This window comes from Hirundo rustica, chromosome 17 (genome assembly GCF_015227805.2).
Source record: "Hirundo rustica isolate bHirRus1 chromosome 17, bHirRus1.pri.v3, whole genome shotgun sequence".
In the NCBI taxonomy this organism is placed as follows: Eukaryota; Metazoa; Chordata; class Aves; order Passeriformes; family Hirundinidae; genus Hirundo; species Hirundo rustica.
Genome location: NC_053466.1, coordinates 4,092,506 through 4,114,264, shown reverse-complemented (window position 1 = coordinate 4,114,264; position 21,759 = coordinate 4,092,506). Strand labels below are relative to the sequence as shown.

At 51.4% G+C, this 21,759-nt stretch overlaps 3 protein-coding genes across 3 annotated transcripts; 1 reads left to right on the top strand and 2 right to left on the bottom strand.

Annotated features, from left to right (window-relative positions):
* Window positions 1–229: 229 nt before the first annotated feature.
* On the bottom strand, window positions 230–4,802 carry UNG (uracil DNA glycosylase). The gene is made up of 7 exons (XM_040080939.2): window positions 4,713–4,802; window positions 3,988–4,182; window positions 3,807–3,902; window positions 2,924–3,021; window positions 2,481–2,569; window positions 2,005–2,183; window positions 230–1,524 (listed from the first exon to the last, which is right to left on the bottom strand). The coding sequence occupies exons 1-7, from the start codon at window positions 4,800–4,802 to the stop codon at window positions 1,384–1,386; spliced, it is 888 nt and encodes a 295-aa protein (XP_039936873.1). The 3' UTR covers window positions 230–1,383.
* Window positions 4,803–4,989: 187 nt separating this feature from the next.
* On the top strand, window positions 4,990–7,692 carry ALKBH2 (alkB homolog 2, alpha-ketoglutarate dependent dioxygenase). Its single transcript, XM_040080963.2, has 3 exons — window positions 4,990–5,255; window positions 5,918–6,116; window positions 6,258–7,692. The coding sequence occupies exons 1-3, from the start codon at window positions 5,048–5,050 to the stop codon at window positions 6,607–6,609; spliced, it is 759 nt and encodes a 252-aa protein (XP_039936897.1). The 5' UTR covers window positions 4,990–5,047; the 3' UTR covers window positions 6,610–7,692.
* A 3,378-nt stretch (window positions 7,693–11,070) lies between these two features.
* USP30 (ubiquitin specific peptidase 30) lies at window positions 11,071–21,453 on the bottom strand. The gene is made up of 12 exons (XM_040080962.2): window positions 21,075–21,453; window positions 20,399–20,584; window positions 19,744–19,847; window positions 18,822–18,920; window positions 18,108–18,150; window positions 17,768–17,862; window positions 16,655–16,714; window positions 15,610–15,696; window positions 14,970–15,050; window positions 14,018–14,237; window positions 13,266–13,383; window positions 11,071–11,388 (listed from the first exon to the last, which is right to left on the bottom strand). The coding sequence occupies exons 1-12, from the start codon at window positions 21,172–21,174 to the stop codon at window positions 11,151–11,153; spliced, it is 1,431 nt and encodes a 476-aa protein (XP_039936896.1). The 5' UTR covers window positions 21,175–21,453; the 3' UTR covers window positions 11,071–11,150.
* Window positions 21,454–21,759: the final 306 nt, after the last annotated feature.

Genomic DNA, 21,759 nt, shown 5'->3' with positions numbered 1-21,759 from the left:
CAAGCACAAATATTTCCCTGCTAACGTGTCTGGAAAACTTGTGCCGGAGATGAGGGTGGAAAGAGGGAGGGGGGACACCCGATCCTTGGGGGACAAAGGTGCCCTGGCCCCGCGCCTGGTCACAGGGACGAGGACAAGGACACGCTCCTGGGTTTGGCTCCCTGGGAGAAACAGGGACTCCCCATTCCTGCCCTCCCTGCGTTAAAGCACCAATGCAAGATCATTGTTTAAACAAAGTGATTTTTTATTTAAAAAAAAAAATTAAAAAAAAAGAAAAAACCCAAGCGAACAACATCTACAGCAAGGCCATAGCATAAACGTCACTGGTGATAGTGTTACCTCAGAGAGAACACCAGAGGAAGGGTTACAAGGATATTCTATAAAAACTGGGGTAATTTCCAAAAAAAAAAGAGGCTCTTCAGGTCCATTAAAGGAATTACAAACTCAAAGATGGGCTGGAAACCCAGGAGTATGAAGTTTAACACCTCTTCCTCCTCAAAATCCTAACAGTTATAACCAACAGTAGATGGAAACTAATTTGCTCCCAAGGTGGCAAATCACAAATTTCCCTCTTTTAAGATCTTAAAAAGATCTGCAGTAATTTGCAACTATCGGTCCATTAATTGGGAGATGTCAATGACCAAACCTTCGCTGCTGCCATCAGCAAGCACCCCCAGGTCTTTGGTCAGCACAGCTCACCTGTCATCCAGGCGATTACACACCCTGGAAGAACCTAAAACCTTTTGATTTTCCTGTCTAAATGCCAACAAAACATTCAAAAGCATTACCAAGGGTCTTGGTCACAGCCTCCCTGCGGCTGCTGGGAGGATTTATCCCAAAATCTTGAGATCGTGGATACACCAAGCAACTGACCATGAATTTTCTTTACAGCCTTGAGAAGCCATTTTTGTAATAAATCTGTAGCAAAAAGCTAAAACCAAAAGCCTTTTCCCCTCCCATGGAGTCAGCTCCATTCCCCCTAAATAGGAAAACTGGATTTGCATGGGAAGGAGGCAGCAGGGCATGTACAAAAGCTGAGCATCTCAGTAAGAACTGACATCCCTTCACCAGAGTCTGAAAATAAATTCCAGTCGCCACAACAACCACAAATTATCACAGAACTCTGGTGTTTGGGGTCTTTTTTTTTTTTTTTTTTTTTTTGCTTCAAACCAAGCCAAGTTCTGTTCCAGCAGCAGAGCTGTCCATCAGACACTCCAACACGCTCCTGAAAAATCAACGTTTAAAACAAAAATATAACCATCTCCGAAAGTTTGGTCATTTGCTCATTGATCAACACCCAATGAGCAATTCTCAGGTCAGCAGAGTTTCTCAGAAACGCCCCAACCCCTGAGCCAGGGGCTGCTCCCAGGCCTCAGCCCCAGCTCAGAGTGCTGTCCAGTCGATGGGCTTCTTCCCAGATTTCTTGAGGAATTCGTTTGTCTTGGAGAAGTGCCGGCAGCCGAAAAACCCTCTGTTGACAGAGAGGGGTGAGGGATGAACCGTCTGCAGGACGTGGTGACGCTTCTGGGGATGGCAGAGGAAAAACACTCGTTAGATTGGCAGGGGTTTGGCTGCTCCTGCTCCAGGGCAGGTGATTTCCCCCATTCCTCCTGCTCCTGGGCAGGTGTGATCTCCCCTCACACCCCCTCCCTGCACCAGCCTGAGACCCAAAGAACCAGCCACAAGGACCAAGAACTTCTGTCCCACTAAGCAAAGACATAAATTTCCCAACTGCTGTCATCCCCCCAGCAGATTTCACATTGATTCATGAGCCCTTAACTAGGAAAAACATCTCTGTCCTTGCGAGACACTGCTGACAGCAGGAGCTCACACTTGCTCCACTTTCCTTGCTTAATTCTGGCAAAGGCTAAGCTGGAGCAGAACTCGATTTGACAGAGTTCAGGCAGGGAAAATTCCCAATTCCGTAAGGGAAGTGCCCTCTAGTGTCCACCGAACTGAGGGAAAATCCAGGGAGAGGGAAGGGCTGCGGAGAAGGAGGTGTACCCTGTCGATGGAGCTGCCTTTCCTCTGGGCATAGGCTCCCCAGAGCATGAAGACAAGCCCGTGCAGGTTCTTGTTGAGCCACGACACCACGACGTCCGTGAACTGCTCCCAGCCCCTCTCCTTGTGGGACGTGGCCTGGTGAGCCCGAACCGTGAGCACCGCGTTGAGCAGGAGCACTCCTGGCAAACAAAGCACATCCAGAGGGTGAAGCCAGAGTTAATCCAGCCCTGGACTGCCCAAAGGCCAGGCTGGATGGAGCTCTCAGCAACCCGGGCCATGGATGAGCTTTAATCATTCTGTGGTTCTGAGATTCAACCTGCTTTTTTTCCTGCTGATGAAGCCAAATTTCATTTTAATGGGCTCAGAAGTGGTTTTCTCTCCTACAGGTGGATTTATTTCCACCCACAGGGATGTTTTTCAGATAAGATTCTTTTCTGCTCCGCAAGGGGAACATCACTGAGTGTCTCTGAGCTCACCTTGCTTGGCCCAGCCCGTCAGGTCCCCGTGGCCAGGGTGGGTGAAGCCCTCAATGTCCTCAGAGAGCTCCTTGTAAATGTTTTCCAAGCTGCAAACCCAACCAGCAGAAGATTATTAATATGATAAGAGCAAGCAGCACCACTTATTGCTCTAAGCAGGCAAGAAGAACATTTATTTTAATTTTATTATTTAAGATAATAAAGCTATTTGCAGAGCCAGGGCAGCAAGGACTCTGTGTGTCTGCCTGGAAGCTTTAATGAGACTATTAAATGAGATTTAATAATCCAGAATATCACCAAAACTACGCAGAATTCTCCTTTCAGGTGATGCACAACTCAAATATAAGTAGTTGCAAACCACATCAGTTTTCTGGCTCCCAGCCCTGAGCGCCACAGAACTGCAAATAATTAGGGAACAAAAAGGATTTTGTAAGTTTTCATACCTGGGGGGAGGTGGAACAGGCTTCTGCACACTGAAACAGAGCCCATGAGCTTGCTTAGGTCCATGGTATGGATCTTGACCCAAAATGACAACCTTTACCTGGAAGCAGACCTTGGTTAGCACTGAATTGCAATCACTATTATTTCCCAGAGAGTGGGGGATAAAAAGGCTTAGAAATGAGCGTTACCCTGAAATAGAGACAAAGAAGCGCCACAAGCCACAACCCCTCCAAGAAACTGAAGTTAAATCCCAGATATCTCATTGCTGAAGAACACAGAGCTCACCTTGCACTAAGGATTATCATCCCTACAGCTCTGCTGCCAAAATAATGAATATAACTAATATCATTTCAGTCAGAAGACCAACATTTTCACAGTCACAAAAAACCACCTTGTTATTTTCCATGTAAGTTTCATCCCATTTCAGCTTTATGCCACACTTGCTGTGATACTTTTGACAGGTTTTATTGGAAATGACATTGCCTTAGTCTGTCTTTTTTTTCCTTTCATTACAGTCCTTTACTGATCAATCAAAAGAACAAGAGACGTACAAGATCAAAAAAAAAAAAAAAAAAAAAAACCAACAAAACAAACTATGAACTAGGTTAAGCTGGTAACACCAGAAAAAAAGATCAAAAGGATCAGAGGAAGTTCTGTGGCTTGTGAGGGTAATAAAACAATAAAATCACAGTTCGGTATCAGACATGAAAGGGAAGGCTGAATTTATGAGTTATGTGAGCCAAACAACAGCAACCACATCCCACGGGATCCACGTTTAGGGGACCAAACACTGAGGGAACGTGTCCGTGCACCCACCCTGCACCTTCACGGTTTTAAACCCCCCCGGAGCAGCTGAGAGACTCAGCTCGTACAGGCTCTACTCACATCCCAGATGTCGCACATCTGCGTCCAGGTGAAGACCTGCTCGGGGGGCGGATACACCGTGTAGCGCTTCCTCTCCTGGGCCACGAACTCCATCAGCTGCGGGGGCAGCGGGGGCTCAGCGGGGGCTGCGGGGCCCGCAGCGGCCGCTCGGGCAGGGCTGGGATCGGGGAATGCTGCTCACCTCCACGAAGTAGGGCTTGGAGAACTCCCCAGCCAGCTGCCGCTTCCAGCTCTCGCCGAAGCCCGGGGGCACGTTCCGCTCGGCCAGCAGCTGCCGCGCCGCCTCTTTGTTCTTGCGGATGCGCTCCTGCTGCTCCGCGCTCAGCGTCCGGCTCGCCTCATGGTCGGCTCCCTTCGCCTTCTTGGCGGCGCTCACCTGGAGGCAGCGGGCAGGGAGGTGGCTGCGGAGGCCGCGGAGGATGCGGGAGCTCAGCCCGAGGGGACGGAGCGGCGCGACCATGGCGGAACGGAGCCCGGCCCCGCCCAAGGGGCGGCCCCACCGCACGCGGCGGCGCCGCGGCAAAACACAGAACGCGCCCCCATTGGCCGCCGCGCCAAGCTGGCCCCGCCCCCGCGCACGCTATTGGTCAGCGGGAAGTAGCCACGCTTCTCGCCATTGGCTCGCCGCGGCCGGAGGGGAGGATTGCAGCTAGCAACAGTGTCGTCAGGGAGGGTCTCAGCGCCCATTGGGCGGCAGCGGAGCGTGGCCGCTTGATTGACAGCTCCGCCACGCGTGGAGCCGCGCGGGAGTTTGGAATAGCGCCCCCCCAACTCCCCTCAGAAAAGGCCGCCAGTGCCCCCAGGCCCCCTGCCGCACACACAGAGCCAGACACGTACGTGCCGCCACCGGACCCTCCCCTCCTCTCCTCCCGAGCCGCGGGGCTCCCTCAGCCCCCCGACCGCTACCTCAGAATCGCCGCCCGGCTCCGGGGAGCGGCCGCGCTTCTTGGCCGGCGCGGGGCTGAAGAAGGAGTGCAGCGTCCTCTGCCCGATCATGGCTGCGGCGGAGCGGAGCAGGCAGCGAGCGCGGCCGGGGGCGAGTGAGGGGCGGCAGCGGCGCGGAACCGGAGCGGGGCGGGGCTCGAATTCGGCGCCAAAACCGCGCGCGTGCGTTGCGGGGCGGGGCCGGCTGGGGAGGGGGCGGGGCTTCGAGCGCCGCCATCCCTGGCGCGCGCTCCCGTTTCCCGCGGGATCGCGCCTCCCGCTCCCCCGGGCATCGCCCCGCGGTCCCGGGTGCGCCCATGGACGGGTTCGTGGTTAAACTGCCCCGCGGGCAGGCGGGGGACGGCGGCGGGAAGAGGCCCCGGCTGGAGGAGCCCGGCCCGGGGCGGCCGCCGCCGCGGGAGATCCGCGCCGAGGGGCTCAGCTGCGATTACCGCATCCTCTTCGGCAAGGCCGAGGCGGACGAGATCTTTCAGGAGCTGGAGAAGGAGGTGGAGTATTTCGAAGGTATATTCCTGCCCTGTGAGGGTGGCGGAGCACGGGCTGTCCGGCGAGGCTCCAGAGGCCTCCCGAAGGGCCTGGACAGTGCTCTTTGAGACCCTGCTCGGGCAGGAGGGTGGCCTGGATGGCGCTCACTGGTCCCTTGCAAGCTCAACCCTTCTGTGTCCAGCTCTGTTCCCCTCCATATCCCCCTTACCTCTTCCCAGTGAAGCATTTCCCTGCCCAGCCCACCCAGGTGAGTCCCAGCGCAATTCCCAGGCCCCGGGCAGAGCTGGCAGACGCTGGGAGATTTCTGCAGCTGCCTGGTGTTCGTTCAGCGTGGTGCTGAGAAGCCAAGAGCACAGGTCTGACCCCGCAGGGTCGGTTTTGCTGAGCTGGGAGTGTTTGTCAAGGGATAATCCTGGAGTGGTGACTGGAATTTGTTGGAGATGTGTGAGATACGCGATGGAGGTGCTGGTCCTGTTCATCCCATTCCAGGGGGAGAACAAAAGTGTCCAACTTTGCTGGGACACAAACCCTGGGAACAGGGATGACAGCTTTAGGGATGACAGCTTTAGGGTTGGCATGAGCACCCTCATTCCCGTTTGGAGATTCCCAAAAGCTGCAGATCCAGTGTGGAGAGACGATACAGAGCCAGGTTTCATCCTTCCCCTGTGTTGTTTAAACAGATGACTTGACAAAACTGCACGTATTTGGCACGTGGCACAAGATTCCCAGGAAGAAGGTCACCTACGGAGACCCTGGCTTGTCCTACACTTACTCAGGGGTCACATTCCACCCTAAGCCGTGGATCCCGGTGCTGACCCGGATCCGGGAGCGCGTCACCTCGGAGACAGGGCACACCTTTAACTTCGTCCTTATCAACAGGTACAGCCCCTTTCCAGCAGCCTTTTCTTCAAATGTATTTAAAAAAAACCAAAACAAACGACAAAACTCGTGCAGCATTTGAATTGTTTAATTAGGAAACAATTCTTACATTATGAAGCCATTGATGGTGGTCATCAACAGGTACAAAGACGGCCTGGATCACATCGGCGAGCACCGGGACGACGAGAAGGAGCTGGTTCCCCGCAGCCCCATCGCCTCCGTGTCCTTCGGAGCCTGCCGGGATTTCGTCTTCCGGCACCGGGATCACCGGGGGAAGGGAGGGATGCCGGGCACGGGCAGGATCACCCTGCAGCTGGCCCACGGCAGCCTGCTCCTCATGAAGCACCCCACCAACGTGTACTGGTACCACAGCCTGCCCCCGCGCAGGAGGGTGCTGGCTCCCAGGATCAACCTTACCTTCAGGAAAATCCTGCCCAGCGCCACCAGGCAGGGAAGCGTTCAGCCATCGGGGCCTTCGGGCTCTGAAAAGTGAAGTTTTGGTCCCTGCTGGAACTGTGTGGATTCCCCCTGTGGTGATCCAAGGAGCAAATAAATAGGCACTAGAAATAGGTAATTCTGCTGCTAAAGACTTTGGGCGCTGATCTCAGGGGCAAGGTTTGTTGCTGTGGTCCTGCTGATCCCTATTTTTGCTGGTTGCTACCCTTGTTTTGCTGGGGAAGAAGTTTGTTCTCAGCTGATCTTTGTCTAAGCAGCCTTCCAAGAAGATGAAAATGCTGCATGGCCTGGAGGCAGCAGTTCATGAACACTGTGAGCCACAAGCTGGTGGGTGAAGCTTTCTGGCAACGAGCTCTGGTTTGCTTGGGGTTTTTTTAATTAAAATAAAGCAAAAATGAGCCTGAGGTGGAGAAGGGGAGTGCTGAGGTGTGAGGACAGGGAGTGCAGTGTGCCTGGATGGGTGTTTGAGTTGCTGTGACTCCTGTCTGTCTGAATTCCTCTGCTCCAGGATGAGGCTGCTCTTTGCAGGAGGAAGCACAAGATTTTTCCTCGCTCAGATCCTTTGTACAAAAAACAGGCAGCAAAAAATGCCCCTGTGGGGAAGAGCTGGGTTGTCCCATTTCCACTGGAAGGCTGTCACTCTGGGAGTGTGTTTTCCTAAGTAATTATCCCTAGGGATCCCATCCTGACTCCCTGAAAGCCATCACCTTCCACGCCCGCAGGAAATCCTGCTGAAAACGAGGGAATTCTGGCCAGTCCCCAAGAGATCTTGAGGCATCAGAAGTGGCAAGTCCTGGGTGAGAATGGGAACCAAATCCTGTGTAACCTGGCTGCAGCCACTGGAATTCGTGCTGGGCTCTGGCCTTCAGTGGTGGCTCCGTTATTCCTATGGAATTAAGGCCTGTGCAGACAATTGGGAGTTGGTACTTCCCACCCTCTGCCACTCTGAGATGCTCTGTGGAGCTCCTGCAGAAAATCCTTTATCCAGGGCTTGTGAAGTGTTGTTTCAACCCCTTTGGCTCCCAGCTTGGTGTTTGTTTCAAGACATCCCCACGCTGATTTTTTTTCTACCAAGTTTGTTCTTTTATTGCTACTGTACAGTTACAAAAATACCCTGAATTGGGGGGGGGGGGAGAAAAAAAACCAAACCAAAAAGCAACTTCCAACAGCAGTGCAGTGCTTGGACTGGAACAGACATTTTTTAAATTAACACACAAAATAAGACGAGAACGATCCAAACACAGAGTTGTCACCTTGGGAACTCTTAATTCTTTACAATTTATTAACTCCTCCTCCACCGTGGCAGCTTGGGAGGGACGAGTTACCAGCGTTTTGAGCCTTGTGGCTGCACAGAGCCCTCCCAGAGGGGAGGTTTGGCTGGAAAACAAAGCTCTCTGAGCTCTGGAAAGACGGAGCCCAGCAACCTCCAGAGGGGAGGATGAGCTCCCAGAGCCCTGCACAGAGCCGGTGCTCACGGGGCTGCCAGGGTCTGGCACAGCTCAGGGCCAGGACTGAGGGGCTGGGATTTGTTCCCTTCCTCGCCTGAGGGTTAAGCCAAGCCCATCCTCTCCTCCCCACCAGGCAAAGCCAGAAAAAAAAAAGAGTTCAAACCTCCCCTTGATAGCCCTTGAGGGAGATGCAGAGTCAATCCACAGCCCAGGGAAACTGCTCTCGGCAAAGGAAACCCGCTGGCTGTGCGGGAAGAGGTGACTTTGTCCCTGTCCCCGCTGCCAGATTGCGCATTTCAGTCCGTAGTGTGCGTGTCCTCTGCCCCTCCTGCAGCGCAGCTAAGCCAAGGGGCTGCTCAGCTGAGCTCCCAAATCCAGGAAAAAACCCCAAGCAGAGTGGATCGTGCAGGACTGCCACTGGAAATGGTTTCAGTTCTGAGGTGCAGATCTGCTGGAGGGAGATGTTGGGGTGATGGTTTTAGCTCCCAGCAGGGAGGGCTGGCTCCTTCTCCAGCTCTGTCAGCTCTCCCTTCAACGGCCACGGCAAATTTTTGGCATTTTGCATCCTTCAAGCTTTTTTTTGTTGTTTGTTTTCTTGGTTTAACTTAAAACAGATTAAAACCAAGCTACTGCTCATGCAGCACAGCCAGGAACCAGGTCCCAACCCAGCAGTGGATTTATCAATATTTATGTACCCATGAGCATTACCTGGGCCAGGAATTGTGCTCCAGACTCTGGAATGATGAGCTGTGTAAAGAATTTTGCATATCCGCCCATTTTACCACTCCTGCTTTGGCTGGTGTGGAGCCTCTCCTGAGGGAGTGTGAGCACCCCCGAGCTTTGGGCAGCACTATGAATTCATGAGGTACAAAGTTGCCCTAAAATAAAACCTATTTAAGACAGCTGTTATTTGAAAACTTCACGCTGAAAAAAAAAAAAACAACAACAAAAAAAACTTGTCTGATGAAGCATTTTTCTCCTCCAAGCTCACAAGGACAGAAAAGAGCTAAAAACAACCTACGTGTTTTATTCCTGGTCATTTAAAAGCAGGTTTTTAAAGGAGGATTTTTGCTGCTTCTCCCTGTGCTTTGAGAAATCACTTTTAATTTTTTTTTTTTTTTGCACATCAAACAATCCAGAGCAACAGAATTCCCCATATTTCTATTTACAGGGCAGCCTGGAACTGATGCAGGACTCCCAGATTTCTCTGTGAGACCAGTTAAGTGCCCATCAGTCCTGGCCCTGCTGTTCATATTCCATTTAACAAAGCCAGGGGCTGCTCTACAGCTCAGCTGCAAGCCAGGAGCGTGGATCCCAGTGCTGGGAATAGCAGATCCCAGCAATAAAATGGGAAGGGCAAGTCTAGAAGAGTTACAGCAGCTTGGAAATCACAGCATTAAAAATTGTAGTTGGTGCTACAAAACAACTGGATTCAACAGTGCTGAAGGAAACGACAACACTGAGCACTAGCAAACACCTCCATGTGCTGATTCCAGCTATATTCCAAAGGTATGGAGCAATAAATTAAGGTTTCGGCTCTTACTAGATACAAAATTATCTCCTGGATAAAGCAGTTTAAATCAGGAGAAGGGTTTTATGAAGAAGTAAAGTAGAAGGAAGATGGTGCCAACGGGGAAATCGGATCGGGGCCGTTGGTGGAGACGCTTTTTCTTGGTAGGTCAGGAGAAATGCGATTCCAGGAGCTCATCCCGTGGTTGTGAGGCATTCCCAGGACACCGTGGGCATGCAGGGGGCCGGGCCAGTGGCAACGCAGCTGCTCAGGGAAGCTCAAGGCACTTTGTGTCTCAAATCGTCGCCTTTGCCGACAGCAGCTTCCCCTGGCCCCCTCCCAGGGCTGCCCACGGGGGAACATCGGGAACAGAGCCGTGGGACAGAATCCCTCCCTGACAGACAAAGGCCTCTCAGCGCGTCGGGGCTGGACGTCGGAACAGCTCCAGGGATTTTGGTACAAAACGCAATTCCCAGCCATTGCCACAGGGAAGGGAACCTGGAGGGGCTGGTGTGTCATGGAGAGGTGCCAGGGGAGGGATCGGGATCGGGATTGGGAGGGGCTCTTCAACAGCAGTTGGACATCAACCCTTCCCAGGGCTCCCCGCTGGGAAACGAGAAGTGTGGGATAACGCATCTCCCTGGGAAAAGTGCCGTGTCAGGACATGGAACAGAGCCTTGGACGAGGCAGGAAAACGCTTCTCAACACACACCCGGGGCCGGAACAGCAGGATTTGGGTACAAACCACAATTCCCAGAAGAGAAGAGCCGGGAGGGGGGAAGGTTTTGCATAAGGGAGAGGCTCCATGCTCCCAGGGCTCTGGGGACGATCCGAGGGCTCTGGGGATGATCCGAGGGCTCTGGGAATGATCCGAGGGCTCTGGGGACGATCCGAGGGCTCTGGGGACGATCCGAGGGCTCTGGGGACGATCCGAGGGCTCTGGGAATGATCCGAGGGCTCTGGGGACGATCCGAGCGCTCTGGGGACGATCCGAGGGCTCTGGGGATGATCCGAGGGCTCCGGGGATGATCTGAGGGCTCTGGGGACGATCCGAGCACTCTGGGGACGATCCGAGGGCTCTGGGGACGATCCGAGGGCTCTGGGGACGATCCGAGGGCTCTGGGGACAATCCGAGGGCTCTGGGGACAATCCGAGGGCTCTGGGACGATCCGAGGGCTCCGGGGATGATCCGAGGGCTCTGGGGATGATCCGAGGGCTCTGGGGATGATCCGAGCACTCTGGGGACGATCCGAGGGCTCTGGGGATGCTCCCGAGGGCTCTGGGACGATCCGAGGGCTCTGGGACGATCCGAGGGCTCTGGGATGATCCGAGGGCTCTGGGGACGCTCCCAGGGCTCTGGGGACGATCCGAGGGCTCTGGGGACGATCCGAGGGCTCTGGGGACGATCCGAGGGCTCTGGGACGATCCGAGGGCTCTGGGGACGATCCGAGGGCTCCGGGGACGATCCGAGGGCTCTGGGGACGATCCGAGGGCTCCGGGGACGATCCGAGGGCTCCGGGGACGATCCGAGGGCTCTGGGGACGCTCACAGGGCTCTGGGGACGCTCACAGGGCTCTGGGGACGATCCGAGGGCTCTGGGATGATCCCGGCGCTCCCGGCTCAGCGCTGGGCCGGGCTCTGGGGCTGGGCCCGGCCGTGCACGCGCTCGTAGAACAGCAGGTAGGCGCTGGCAGCCAGCACCTCGTGCAGGCTGGCCCTGCGCACGGACTCATCCGAGATCCAGAGCCACTGGCTGCCGCGGGCGCCCGGCGCGCGCCGGAAGGTGACGAAGTGTCCCGAGTGCATGTCCCCGTGGTGAACAACCACGGCCATCAGGCGGTACAGGTACAGCGGGGCCCTGCGGGGACACACGGGCACCAGGGCAGGCAGGGTTCCTGCCTGGAGCGAGGAGGGATCCCTGGGACACACACAGACACACCAGGGCAGGCAGGATTCCTGCCTGGAGCGAGGAGGGATCCCTGGGACACACACACACACCAGGGCAGGCAGGATTCCTGCCTGGAGCGAGGAGGGATCCCTGGGACACACACACACACCAGGGCAGGCAGGATTCCTGCCTGGAGCGAGGGTCTGGATCCCTGGGACACACAGACACACACCAGGGCAGGCAGGATTCCTGCCTGGAGTGAGGAGGGATCCCTGGGACACACACAGACACACCAGGGCAGGCAGGATTCCTGCCTGAAGCGAGGAGGGATCCGTGGGACACACACAGACACACCAGAGCAGGCAGGATTCCTGCCTGGAGCGAGGAGGGATCCCTGGGACACACACAGACCAGAGCAGGCAGGATTCCTGCCTGGAGTGAGGGTCTGGATCCCTGGGACACACACAGACACACCAGGGCAGGCAGGATTCCTGCCTGGAGCGAGGGTCTGGATCCCTGGGACACACACAGACACACCAGGGCAGGCAGAATTCCTGCCTGGAGCGAGGGTCTGGATCCCTGGGACACACACAGACACACCAGGGCAGGCAGGGTTCCTGCCTGGAGCGAGGAGGGATCCCTGGGACACACACAGACACACCAGGGCAGGCAGGGTTCCTGCCTGGAGCGAGGATGGATCCCTGGGACACAGACACAGACACCAGAGCAGGCAGGGTTCCTGCCTGGAGCGAGGGTCTGGCTCCGTAGGACACACACACACACACCAGAACAGCCAAAATTCCTGCCTGGAACAAGGATGGATTCCTGGGACACACACACACACCAGAGCAGCCAAAATTCCTGCCTGGAGCGAGGGTCTGGATCCCTGGGACACAGACACAGACACCAGGGCAGGCAGGATTCCTGCCTGGAGCGAGGGTGGATCCCTGGGACACAGACACAGACACCAGAGTAAGCAGGATTCCTGCCTGGAATTCCCTGAGGGGAATTGCAGTGGAGGGTTGTGTGGAGAGTTCCCGATCTAGGAAGGTGTCCCTGCCCTGTGGCGAGTGGTGGGACGGGATGATCTCCATTCTGTGATCCAAACTGCTTTTCCCTGCTCCTCCATCCCTGGAAGCACTCAAGGCCAGGCTGGATGGGGTTTGGAGTGACCTGGGATGGTGGCAGGTGACACTGCCCATGGGAAGGGGACTGCACTGGATGGTCTCCTGTGGTTTTGTGGAGGTTTGGGGGTCGCAGGGAGAGTTTGAGGGGATTTGGGGGGGTCCCTGGAGGAGTTGGGGGGTCTGGTGGGGGACTGAGGGGTCCTGGGGAGCCTCTGGGGGGGTCTCAGTACCATTTTGGGAAGACACCAAAGCCCCATGAGGGAATTTGGGGGATCCTGTGAGGAATCTGGGGGGCTCCTTAAGGGGGTCTCTGAGTTCCCTACCAACCCAATCCATTCTGGAGTTCTGTGGAAAAGGATTATCAGCAGAAGCCCCAGGGGTGATTTACCAAGTGGAACCACGGCAGGGGCGACTTGAAATCAACAACATCCGAGAAAATAAAAAAAATTCTATGGAATGCTTAGAGCCCTTTGAAAACGAAGGGAAAGAAGGGCTAGAGGAAACCAGCAGCTGTGAGATCACGGCTGTTCAGGAGGATTTACTGCACCAGGAACCAGAGGATGGAGACTTTGAGTTTTGCTTGCAACTTGCCCTACTCCCTTTCCCAGGATTAAAAATCACCCAAGAGGCAAGCACAGGAGCTGGGACAAAGGTTGCCTTGGGTGACAGCCTCAGGACAAGGACAGAAGTGAAGAGAGAGGGTACAAATCTCTGACTTACCTGCACTCGGGGAATGCAGCAAGTGGGAAAGTTCCTGGGGACATTAAAAACGAGGGAGAGGAGGAAGAGGAGGCACCATTCATGAAGAGAGGTTTGGTTCCAGCTGGTGGCTCTGCATCTGCCAGAGGAAGGAGAAATTCAGGGATTTAACTTTAATGCTGCTGCTGAGAACAGCAGCCCTGCTCCTGCAGTCATCGTGGGACATGAAGGTGATTTGTTGATTTTAGTACCCAAAGGCAATGGATATTTTATACAAATTCGTTTTCCATGGCAAATATGGAAATATTCCCATGTGTCCAAAATCCCAGCTAAAGGAATATTGAGCTGCCTAAGGACAGACCTCCTACAGCTGGATTTTCCAACTGTTTTTTGCAGAATTCACCATGCCCAGCGTTCCTTCTCTGCTTGTCCTGAAGCCTTGGAAGAGATCCCCGACAAGAAAAACCCAGGGACATCCCACGTTCAACACACCTTTGGACATAAAATACGTGAATTCCCTGCTGCGTTTTGTAATTTATTTCTTAAATATACATTTAGTATATTTAATTTTTAAAGAGTATATTTAATTTTAAAAATTAAAATATTTAATAGTATATTTAATATGAAATTACCCAAACTGAACTGTAAATTTGGGAATGGCAAGGGGATTTCTGTCCCCACATCAAGATACTGCCCATGGCTTGATCCTGCAGAGAAGGTTTGACCCCTGAAATGCAGCAAGAGCTGAACTGTTTTATTGGCAAAGGAGGTACCTGAAGGTTTCCCTGCTCTCCCATCCTTTACTCCAGGGGTTTTCTCCTCGGAGCTTTTCTGGCTGAGCTGCTCCTGGCTGGATTTGGGACCAGGAACCCGATATTTGTAGATGTCCATGACCAGGAACTCGTTGAACTGGACGTGTTCGTGTCTCTTCAGGGGAGTGCCCTGGTTTGACCAGCTCAGCCTTTGCAGGTGGATGCACAAACACTGGGGCAGCTTCAGGAAAGGAGAATCCACATTTTTCATGGAAAGAAAACAGGCGGTAAGCCCAGGGAATAAGGAAATGCACTTCCCTTATCTCAGTGTAAGCTCAGTGGCAACAGTGTCCCTAAAACAATTCTTGTGAGGTTCCTGATATTTCCTAATCCCCAATAACCAACGGCTTTGCACAGCGGAAACCCAAAAACATTAGGAGTTATAAAGAGCTGAAATCATTGCTGTGGCAAGAAGAACATTATTATTATTATAATTATTATTATTATTGGCACCTGAGGCTCCTAATTACACACCAGTGCCCTGCTGGCCTTTGCATGACAGGATTACAGAGCAAAAAAAACCAAAAAAAAAGTTTTCTCCTAGAAATCACACCTGATGTTTACTCACCAGCTGTGTTTGGAATATTTTAATTTCTCTGAAACGTGGAATTGCTCAAGATGCTACAAACCCCGTAAATACGAATCAAGAAGAATTAATGTCAAGTCTAAGGAATGACACTGAGCCAAACTCTCATTTAAGTGTTTTGCTAAGTAGCAGGAGAACATTCACATCCTTTAAGTGTTTAATGTTTGATGTTCTGCTGAGTTGAGGCCTCAATGCCCACAAATATTTGCATTTGAAAAGTAAAATTGAAAAGTAAAACATTTGTGTTCTAATAGCAAGAAATGGACACAGCCAGCTCAAAGAGAGAGGTCACTGTGTGACAGGATTTAGGAGATTTTTTTGCCTCACCTTTCCTAACTTTAACTGCTTAACAAACGTCGTTCTCTGGTTTTCTATGCTCTGTCCATTCAGAATTCCTTCTGCCTGGATCTGGAATGAAAAGGGGAAAAAAAACGAATTGCAGGCAGGAGCAATTAATTGTCTGTTTTATGCTCAGTGCATTAATCACACCTAGGAATGCTCTTCAGAATTGCTAAAGGATCCAAATTCTAAACCAAATGCAAGCAGAAATGAGCATTTAGAGAACTCCATTCACTCAGAACTGTGCTCATTTGCCTCTTCTGTTGATTTTTAAACAATATCAGAATTAAAAAAACGATCCCCGGTGATACCTGGCAACCACAGAATAAAATATTTGTAGATTTTGTAACAGCAGTAGTAAGTAAAGCCTCAAACATTCTGTGAGGTAAGAACTTGTTAAATATCTGAAATCCCAGAGGCTTTCCCCAAGTCCTGAAGGAAAAGGAGGTGGGAAGTGAAGGCAGGATTGTGTCAGCAGGGTCAAAACTGAGCGGGGAGGTGACAGGAATTAAAGTGACAGGAATTAAAGTGACAGGAATTAAAGTGACGGGAATCAAAGTGACAGGAATCAAAGTGACAGGAATCAAAGTGACAGGAATCAAAGTGACAGGAATCAAAGGGGACCTACTTTGGTGCAGTTGTCACACACAACATCCTTCACAGACTCTGAGGAGATGAAGTGATGGAGGCAGTGGTCCAGTGTCATGGGACGACCCTGAGTGCCAAGAGAAGCCAGAATTATTTGCAGAATTTCAGTTTTGGGGATTTTGGGGAAAGGATTTTTTAATAATTTCTTCCATAGAGAAGCCACAGAGCTGCAGATTTATTTCATGAAAGAACTGACTAAATGGCTTTGGGTGATCATGGAACTGAGGGGATTCTCCTTTAGCCTGGATTAAACGTGGAAAACTCTGCAGCCTTTTGATAACAACAGCAGTGATTCCCTTCGGTGGGGTTTCAAACCACACATTCCTGACCTGTTCCTATTTATCTCTCACTCCAGCACTTCAGGGCTCACTTTATACTCTCTGCCCCCCTCCATAGGAGAAATACAGCTTTTAATGGAATTTAGGCTTCATCCCTGCACTTCCTCACATCCTGCCCTGCCAAGGATTGGATAAAACAAAACAAAAAGAGCAGAAAATGTGTCCAAATCCCAATCCTGGCTGTCCAGGAGGGCACTCTGCAAACAGGAATCACAATTTTCCTGCGCAGCAGCGGAAGGAAATCACTACCAGACATGAAATAACGAAGTCTTACAGTCCAGAAATATCCTGCAGATCCCAAAAATCCACAACGTTTTGTCATTTGAGGTTTGTCAGAGGCAGAAAGGAAAAAAATTCCCAGTCGAAATCACCCTCTGGAAAAGGCTGGAAGGGGATGGGAATTTCCAGGATGGGAAGCTGCCCTTGGGATATGATCTGGGCTTTTCAAATTCCACAGAAATGATCAAATCCTCCACCAGGAGAAACAGAAAGCTCTGGTGGTGTGAGCAGGTTCTGCCTGTTGGACTCATCGGAACCTCGCACCACCCATGAGGGAGAAGGTCCTGCAGCAGCACAGGATGGTAAAAGGGCAGGAAAATCGAGTCCCAAAGTAGCTCTGAATGTCCTGTGCACCTGAGAAAGGCCCTGGGAAGGGCAGGAGGGGTCAGGGAGCAGTGGGATACGTACCCACACAGCCGCTGGAATGCTCAGGGAGAGGCTGTCGAAGGTGTCGAACCTCACAGGGCTCTGCAAGAGAACATTCCAGAGCCAGGATTCACATCAGTGATGCCTTGAGTTTTACCTCTCGTGTTTCCCAGACTCTGTCCTGCCTTAGTTTATAACTCTGCACTTCATACAAAGTGTTGGCAAGTTCTCCTCACAGTTTAGTTTCTGTCAGACAGAACAATCCTTTTCCAGCCACAGAACCAAGGACATCGTTGTAGTTTCAGGCCCAAAAAGTGCAAACAGCAAATTCAGAGAACAATCTGGGAGGACGGGACTTCATTACCTGAAGCTGTAACTGGACAATTAACCCCAATGTGTAAATGGACCAAACCTTTTAAAAGTGTAAAAATACGTGATCCCTGGTCCATCTTGGGTATAACCTCAGCCAGGCTCTTGAACTGCCCAAGGCCTTTTTTAATAAATACCCACTTTATTCCTGTAGCACTGGCTACCTTCTGTTCTAGGAAACCTCTCAAGGCATCAGCAGCCCCCAAAAAATCCAACCCAACTCTCCCAAGCAGAGCCTGTGCCCTGTGCTGTCCATAATTCCCTGGTGGAACAGGATCCAACCCCCTCCCCAGTTTCCCAATTTTGCCAGGGAACACCAGGAATGTTCTGCTCGGCCTCCTCCTGCTCAATTTGTTTGCAAGGTTTTGGGAGATGAAATACAGACGTTCTCTTGGTTTGGGCTATAAATGAGGTTTGCTTTCTGTATTTTTTTTTTTCCCTTTATCCAGGTTATCTTCATCTCCTTACTTGGGATAACTGGATTTTAAAGTGCCTTTGCAAAACGTGCTGAATGAGCAGCGAGTCCTAAACTCAGCCACGTGAGTGGTAATATCATTAACTAATTAATGTTCGTTCAATAATGGAATAAAACATCCATTATTCTGTTTGATGAGGCAGCTGTTACCCCCCTACAAGGTGCATCACATTTCTATTCTTTAGTCTATTCAGGGATTAATCCTCGCTCGTCACCAAGGGATGACGGTTCCACTCTGGGTGTCGGGATACCCCTTCTCACGTGACACAGATATTAATAATAACAACATAAAATATTCCCTATTTCCACACCTGGTGCTCACAGTGTTTGCAGACCATGTTGCTGGTCAGCCTTCCGTGGAAAGGGTGCTGAGATTTCCAGGGGCTGGACACGGGGGGAAGAGATCCTGCAACACAGATTGTCCTTGGATTTTCCATCCATCCTCCTTCATCCCTCCAATCCCACGCTCTTGCCCCGCAGTAACAAAATTAATGCCTCCAAAGCACATTTGTGATTAATAATTAACGGAGGTCTATTTCTATTTTTTTGATTTCTCTTTCAGTTCACTACAAAGATCAATTAATATTATCTCCTTAATAAACAAAGCTACCCTATGAATATTCAGAATATCCAGAAGAGATAAAATCCTACCTCTTGTCCTGCAGCTTATGTGCTTTTGGGTTATTTCTGGTTGCTACAGAGGGAGATAAAAACATTTCATTAACCTCACCTCACCAACATAGGAAAGATTTAGCAATTTAATACATGAAGTATCAAATGTGTCCCTATTTCATCCCTAATTGGCTTTTCTGGCATTAGAAAAATTGTGGGAATCTCAGCGGCTCTTTATATTTCAAGAACAAAAAAACCTGGTACAAGACCAATTTATAATTGACAGTTGCTTATAACAGGAGTCATTAATCTGCAGAACACTAAAATAGGAGATTTTTGTCTCTTTTTTTTTGGTCTATATTTTAGGCAAAACCAAGCATTTTCCACCTGCATCAAGTTTATCAGCAAGCTGGGGGATAAGACCAATTTTACCTCCATAAAACTCTTCCAGAAATGCCCTTTTTGCAGTTTTCAACCCTTTCTCAGGTGGGAACTACAGATCAGAGTAACTAAAACTGAAATCCCTACGTTCCCATGGATTCAGGGATGCAAAAACCCTCAGGAAAGCAGGACCACTGGAAATTCCAAGACATTTTCTTCAGAAAACCCGAGAATTCTTTAAATTGATGAGTTCCTACCAAAGGATTAAAGAACAGCTTTGGGAACAGAACCCAAACATCCTAAACAGACACTTTCTACTTGGGAAGCTGGGCAGATTCCAGGAATTTCTGCTCAGGAACTAAGTGGGATCACCTCCAGGGAATGCACATCGAAGAGATGGGTGACACGGGGCTGCCGATCCCGCTCGTCCTCCAGGGAAGAGGTCAGGACATGGAACAGCTCATGGGCATCCTGAAAATGCAGTCAGAAGCAAGAGACATCAAAAAAAAGAAACCAGTCCAGGAGGGCTGGAATCCCATAGTTAATCAAGGAAAAACTACAGCTCAGAGCCCAGATTTATAGTTCTATTATTTATATTTATATTTATGTTTATATTTATATTTATGTTTATATTTATATTTATACTCATATTTGTAATTATTTTTTATTTCTTTAACACAAGTACATAATAAATACAACAGACAATAAAATATTGAAATAGCGACATTAAATATTTTGTTACAATAGCATTTGCGTTGACATTGAATGTATTTTGTTGTTCCCCAAAGCTTCCTAACAGCACAAGGTACTAAAGACATCCTGGGCCATGTAAACTCCCAAGGAACTAAAAGACTTGGGAGGAAAAAAATACCCCCAGATGAATTCCCAAATCCCGGTTTTCCTCAGAAGCTGGGATTGAAATCTATCCTTGGAAATCAGGAATCTATTTTAGGAGTGGGATAACTGATGGAGTGCACTGGAAATACTGAGGAGAATCACAAATAATTAGGATTCCTGGAGAGATTGGAGAGCTGGAGAGCAACCCTGGGAGCAGAGCACAGATCCATTATCCACAGGGAAATTCAGGGCTGGATCTGTTCTGGTTTAATATTCCTGGCCCTGTTGGTAATGACAAGGTTTGGAAGCAGCCAGGAACTCCCTGAAAGCCCTATTCCCAACCTCTGGATGTTTTCCATCAGTTTTCTTTTTTTTTTGGAAGCAGGATTCAGATCTGACAGCTCCAGCTCTGGGGGATCCCCAGCCCAAGGGGATTTTCCCGAATTCCTGCACTCACCTGCTCCTCAAAGGAGGAGATCTGCCACCTGTTCATCCTCAGCACGTCCAGCAGGCAGCTGGCATCCAGGACATCGTCCTCTGTCACCTCCTGGCAGGATAAAGCTGGAGAAGGGAATGCAGGAGTGTCAGGAGGAGCCAAAATTGGGTAAAGCTTGGTGTCTGGCAGGGTTAAAGCCTCACAGCACTGCCACAGGAACATCCCCAGGCAGAACTTCCAAGGGATTTCCTTTAAAAACAACCCTGGGAGGGGAGCCAGGGCATCACTTGAGGGTGTCAGAGATGAATTTGGCCCAGAAATGGATCTTAAACCTTAAATATTTAATATTTTTTATCCGAAACCTCGCAAAGTGTGGTTGGATGGTCCCGGATTTTTGGGAAAATGGTAAGCTTGGGGAACAACAGCAAGAAAAAAGCTTAAATTATTCGCTGATATTTTTTATAAAGAATTCTAGAATTCTTGAATCCTAAGGAATTCAACCCTTCTGTGAAAGGTGGTTGAGCTTTGGCCACAGGGTTGAAAGTTAAAGAGGGAAATAAAACAGTGAATACAAGCCCCACGAGCTTCTTTCTTTGGGAAAAGAGGCCAAAAATGACAACACTTCTCCTCAAATATTTCATCCTTGGTTTGCCACAACGGGAAAATGTCTCAGTACCTCTCAGGAGCTGCAGCAAAGTCACTGACAGGCATTGATGATGTTCCTGGGATTTTTCCTGCTCTGTCCTGTACTGTGCCGTGAACTCCTCCAGCCACCTGATGAAGGAGGGGCAGGAGGACAAGCCCTGGAGCAGGGAATTCATGAAACACGTGTTGCCAAGGTTCAGGAGCCCTGGGACAAGCCCTGCAAAGAGAATTGCAACAGTTTACATCAAGAAATCCTGGGGAAACATCAGGGTTTGCAGGAGGAATGCTGTAATTACAGAAAGAAATGGAGCTCAGTTTTCAGGTTTTGGTATTTCAGTTGATTTTTCGCTCTTTCACAGAATCCCAGGATGGTTTGGAAGGGATCTTGGGAGATCAACCCCTGTCATTGGCAGGGACATTTTCCACTATCCCAAGCTGCTCCAAGCCTCGTCCAACCCGGCCTCGGACACTTCCAGGGATGTGCCATCCCCCGAGCAGCTGTGCCAGAGCCTCCCAACCCTCCCAGCGAAGAATTCCTCCCCCAAATCCCACCCAACCCTGCCCGCTGGCAGCGAGAAACACCGACAGGTGCTTTCGCAGCGTTTAGGCCAGCTGGAAAAACGGGATAAAGCACACGGCGGGGTTAAACAAAGCACACGGCGGGGTTAAACAAAGCACTCGTTCCCCAGCCCCAGCCCCTCCGGTACCTCTCCGGCGCCGTTTCCTGCCGGTGATGGGGCCCCACAGAACGTAAATCCCGGCCGCCAGCGCCGCCGCCGCTCCCCCCAGCAACCCCCAGCTCCGCATGGCTCGGTGCCTGCAACGGGAAAAGAGGGAACCGAGGGAAGGAGCTGCGGGAACCGAGGGAAGGAGCAGGAGGGAGAGCCCGCAGCTCCCCGGCCTCCCCCGGGGAACGGGAGAAAGGGAACGGGGATAAGGGGAAGGGGGGAAACGGCGCAGGAAAACGGCAAGGGGGAAAGAGCAGGGAAGAGGGGAAGGGAAAGCGGGAAGCGAAGGGAAGGGAAAAGGGGAAATTAAGAAAGTGAGGGAAGAAGGGAAAAGAAGAAAGGAAGCGCTCGGCCGAGGGCTCGCACAGACCTAACCGAGCCCCCCCCCACCCGCCCTCCCCTCAGGTCCGGCCTCGTCCCGGCTCATCCCGAGCCTCTTCCCGCTCCATCCCGAGCCTCTCCCGTCACAGCCGACCGCTCCTCTCGGACCTGGCCCCGTCCCCCGCCCGCAGCAGCCGCCGCACCGGCCCGTCCTCCAGCATAGCCGCACCGGAACGCGGCCGCGCGGCCGCGCGGAGCCGGGGGGACGGCAGGAGCGCGCGGACCGGCCGGGAGGCGGCGCCGGAAGTGGTGCGGGGGGGGCGGTTATGGAGGGAACAGGGCA

Excerpts from the sequence above, each read along its gene's own strand:
- UNG (XM_040080939.2), bottom strand. The coding sequence starts at position 4,802 with ATGATCGGGCAGAGGACGCTGCACTCCTTCTTCAGCCCCGCGCCGGCC. Across the intron at positions 3,022-3,806 it reads AGATGTGCGACATCTGGGAT|GTAAAGGTTGTCATTTTGGG; the intron begins GTGAGTAGAGCC and ends GTCTGCTTCCAG. Across the intron at positions 2,184-2,480 it reads GACGGGCTGGGCCAAGCAAG|GAGTGCTCCTGCTCAACGCG; the intron begins GTGAGCTCAGAG and ends TTTGTTTGCCAG.
- ALKBH2 (XM_040080963.2), top strand. The coding sequence starts at position 5,048 with ATGGACGGGTTCGTGGTTAAACTGCCCCGCGGGCAGGCGGGGGACGGC. Across the intron at positions 5,256-5,917 it reads GGAGGTGGAGTATTTCGAAG|ATGACTTGACAAAACTGCAC; the intron begins GTATATTCCTGC and ends TTGTTTAAACAG. Across the intron at positions 6,117-6,257 it reads AACTTCGTCCTTATCAACAG|GTACAAAGACGGCCTGGATC; the intron begins GTACAGCCCCTT and ends GGTCATCAACAG.
- USP30 (XM_040080962.2), bottom strand. The coding sequence starts at position 21,174 with ATGCGGAGCTGGGGGTTGCTGGGGGGAGCGGCGGCGGCGCTGGCGGCC. Across the intron at positions 18,921-19,743 it reads TCTCCTCCTTTGAGGAGCAG|GATGCCCATGAGCTGTTCCA; the intron begins GTGAGTGCAGGA and ends CTGCATTTTCAG. Across the intron at positions 17,863-18,107 it reads CATAAGCTGCAGGACAAGAG|GATCTCTTCCCCCCGTGTCC; the intron begins GTAGGATTTTAT and ends TCTGTGTTGCAG.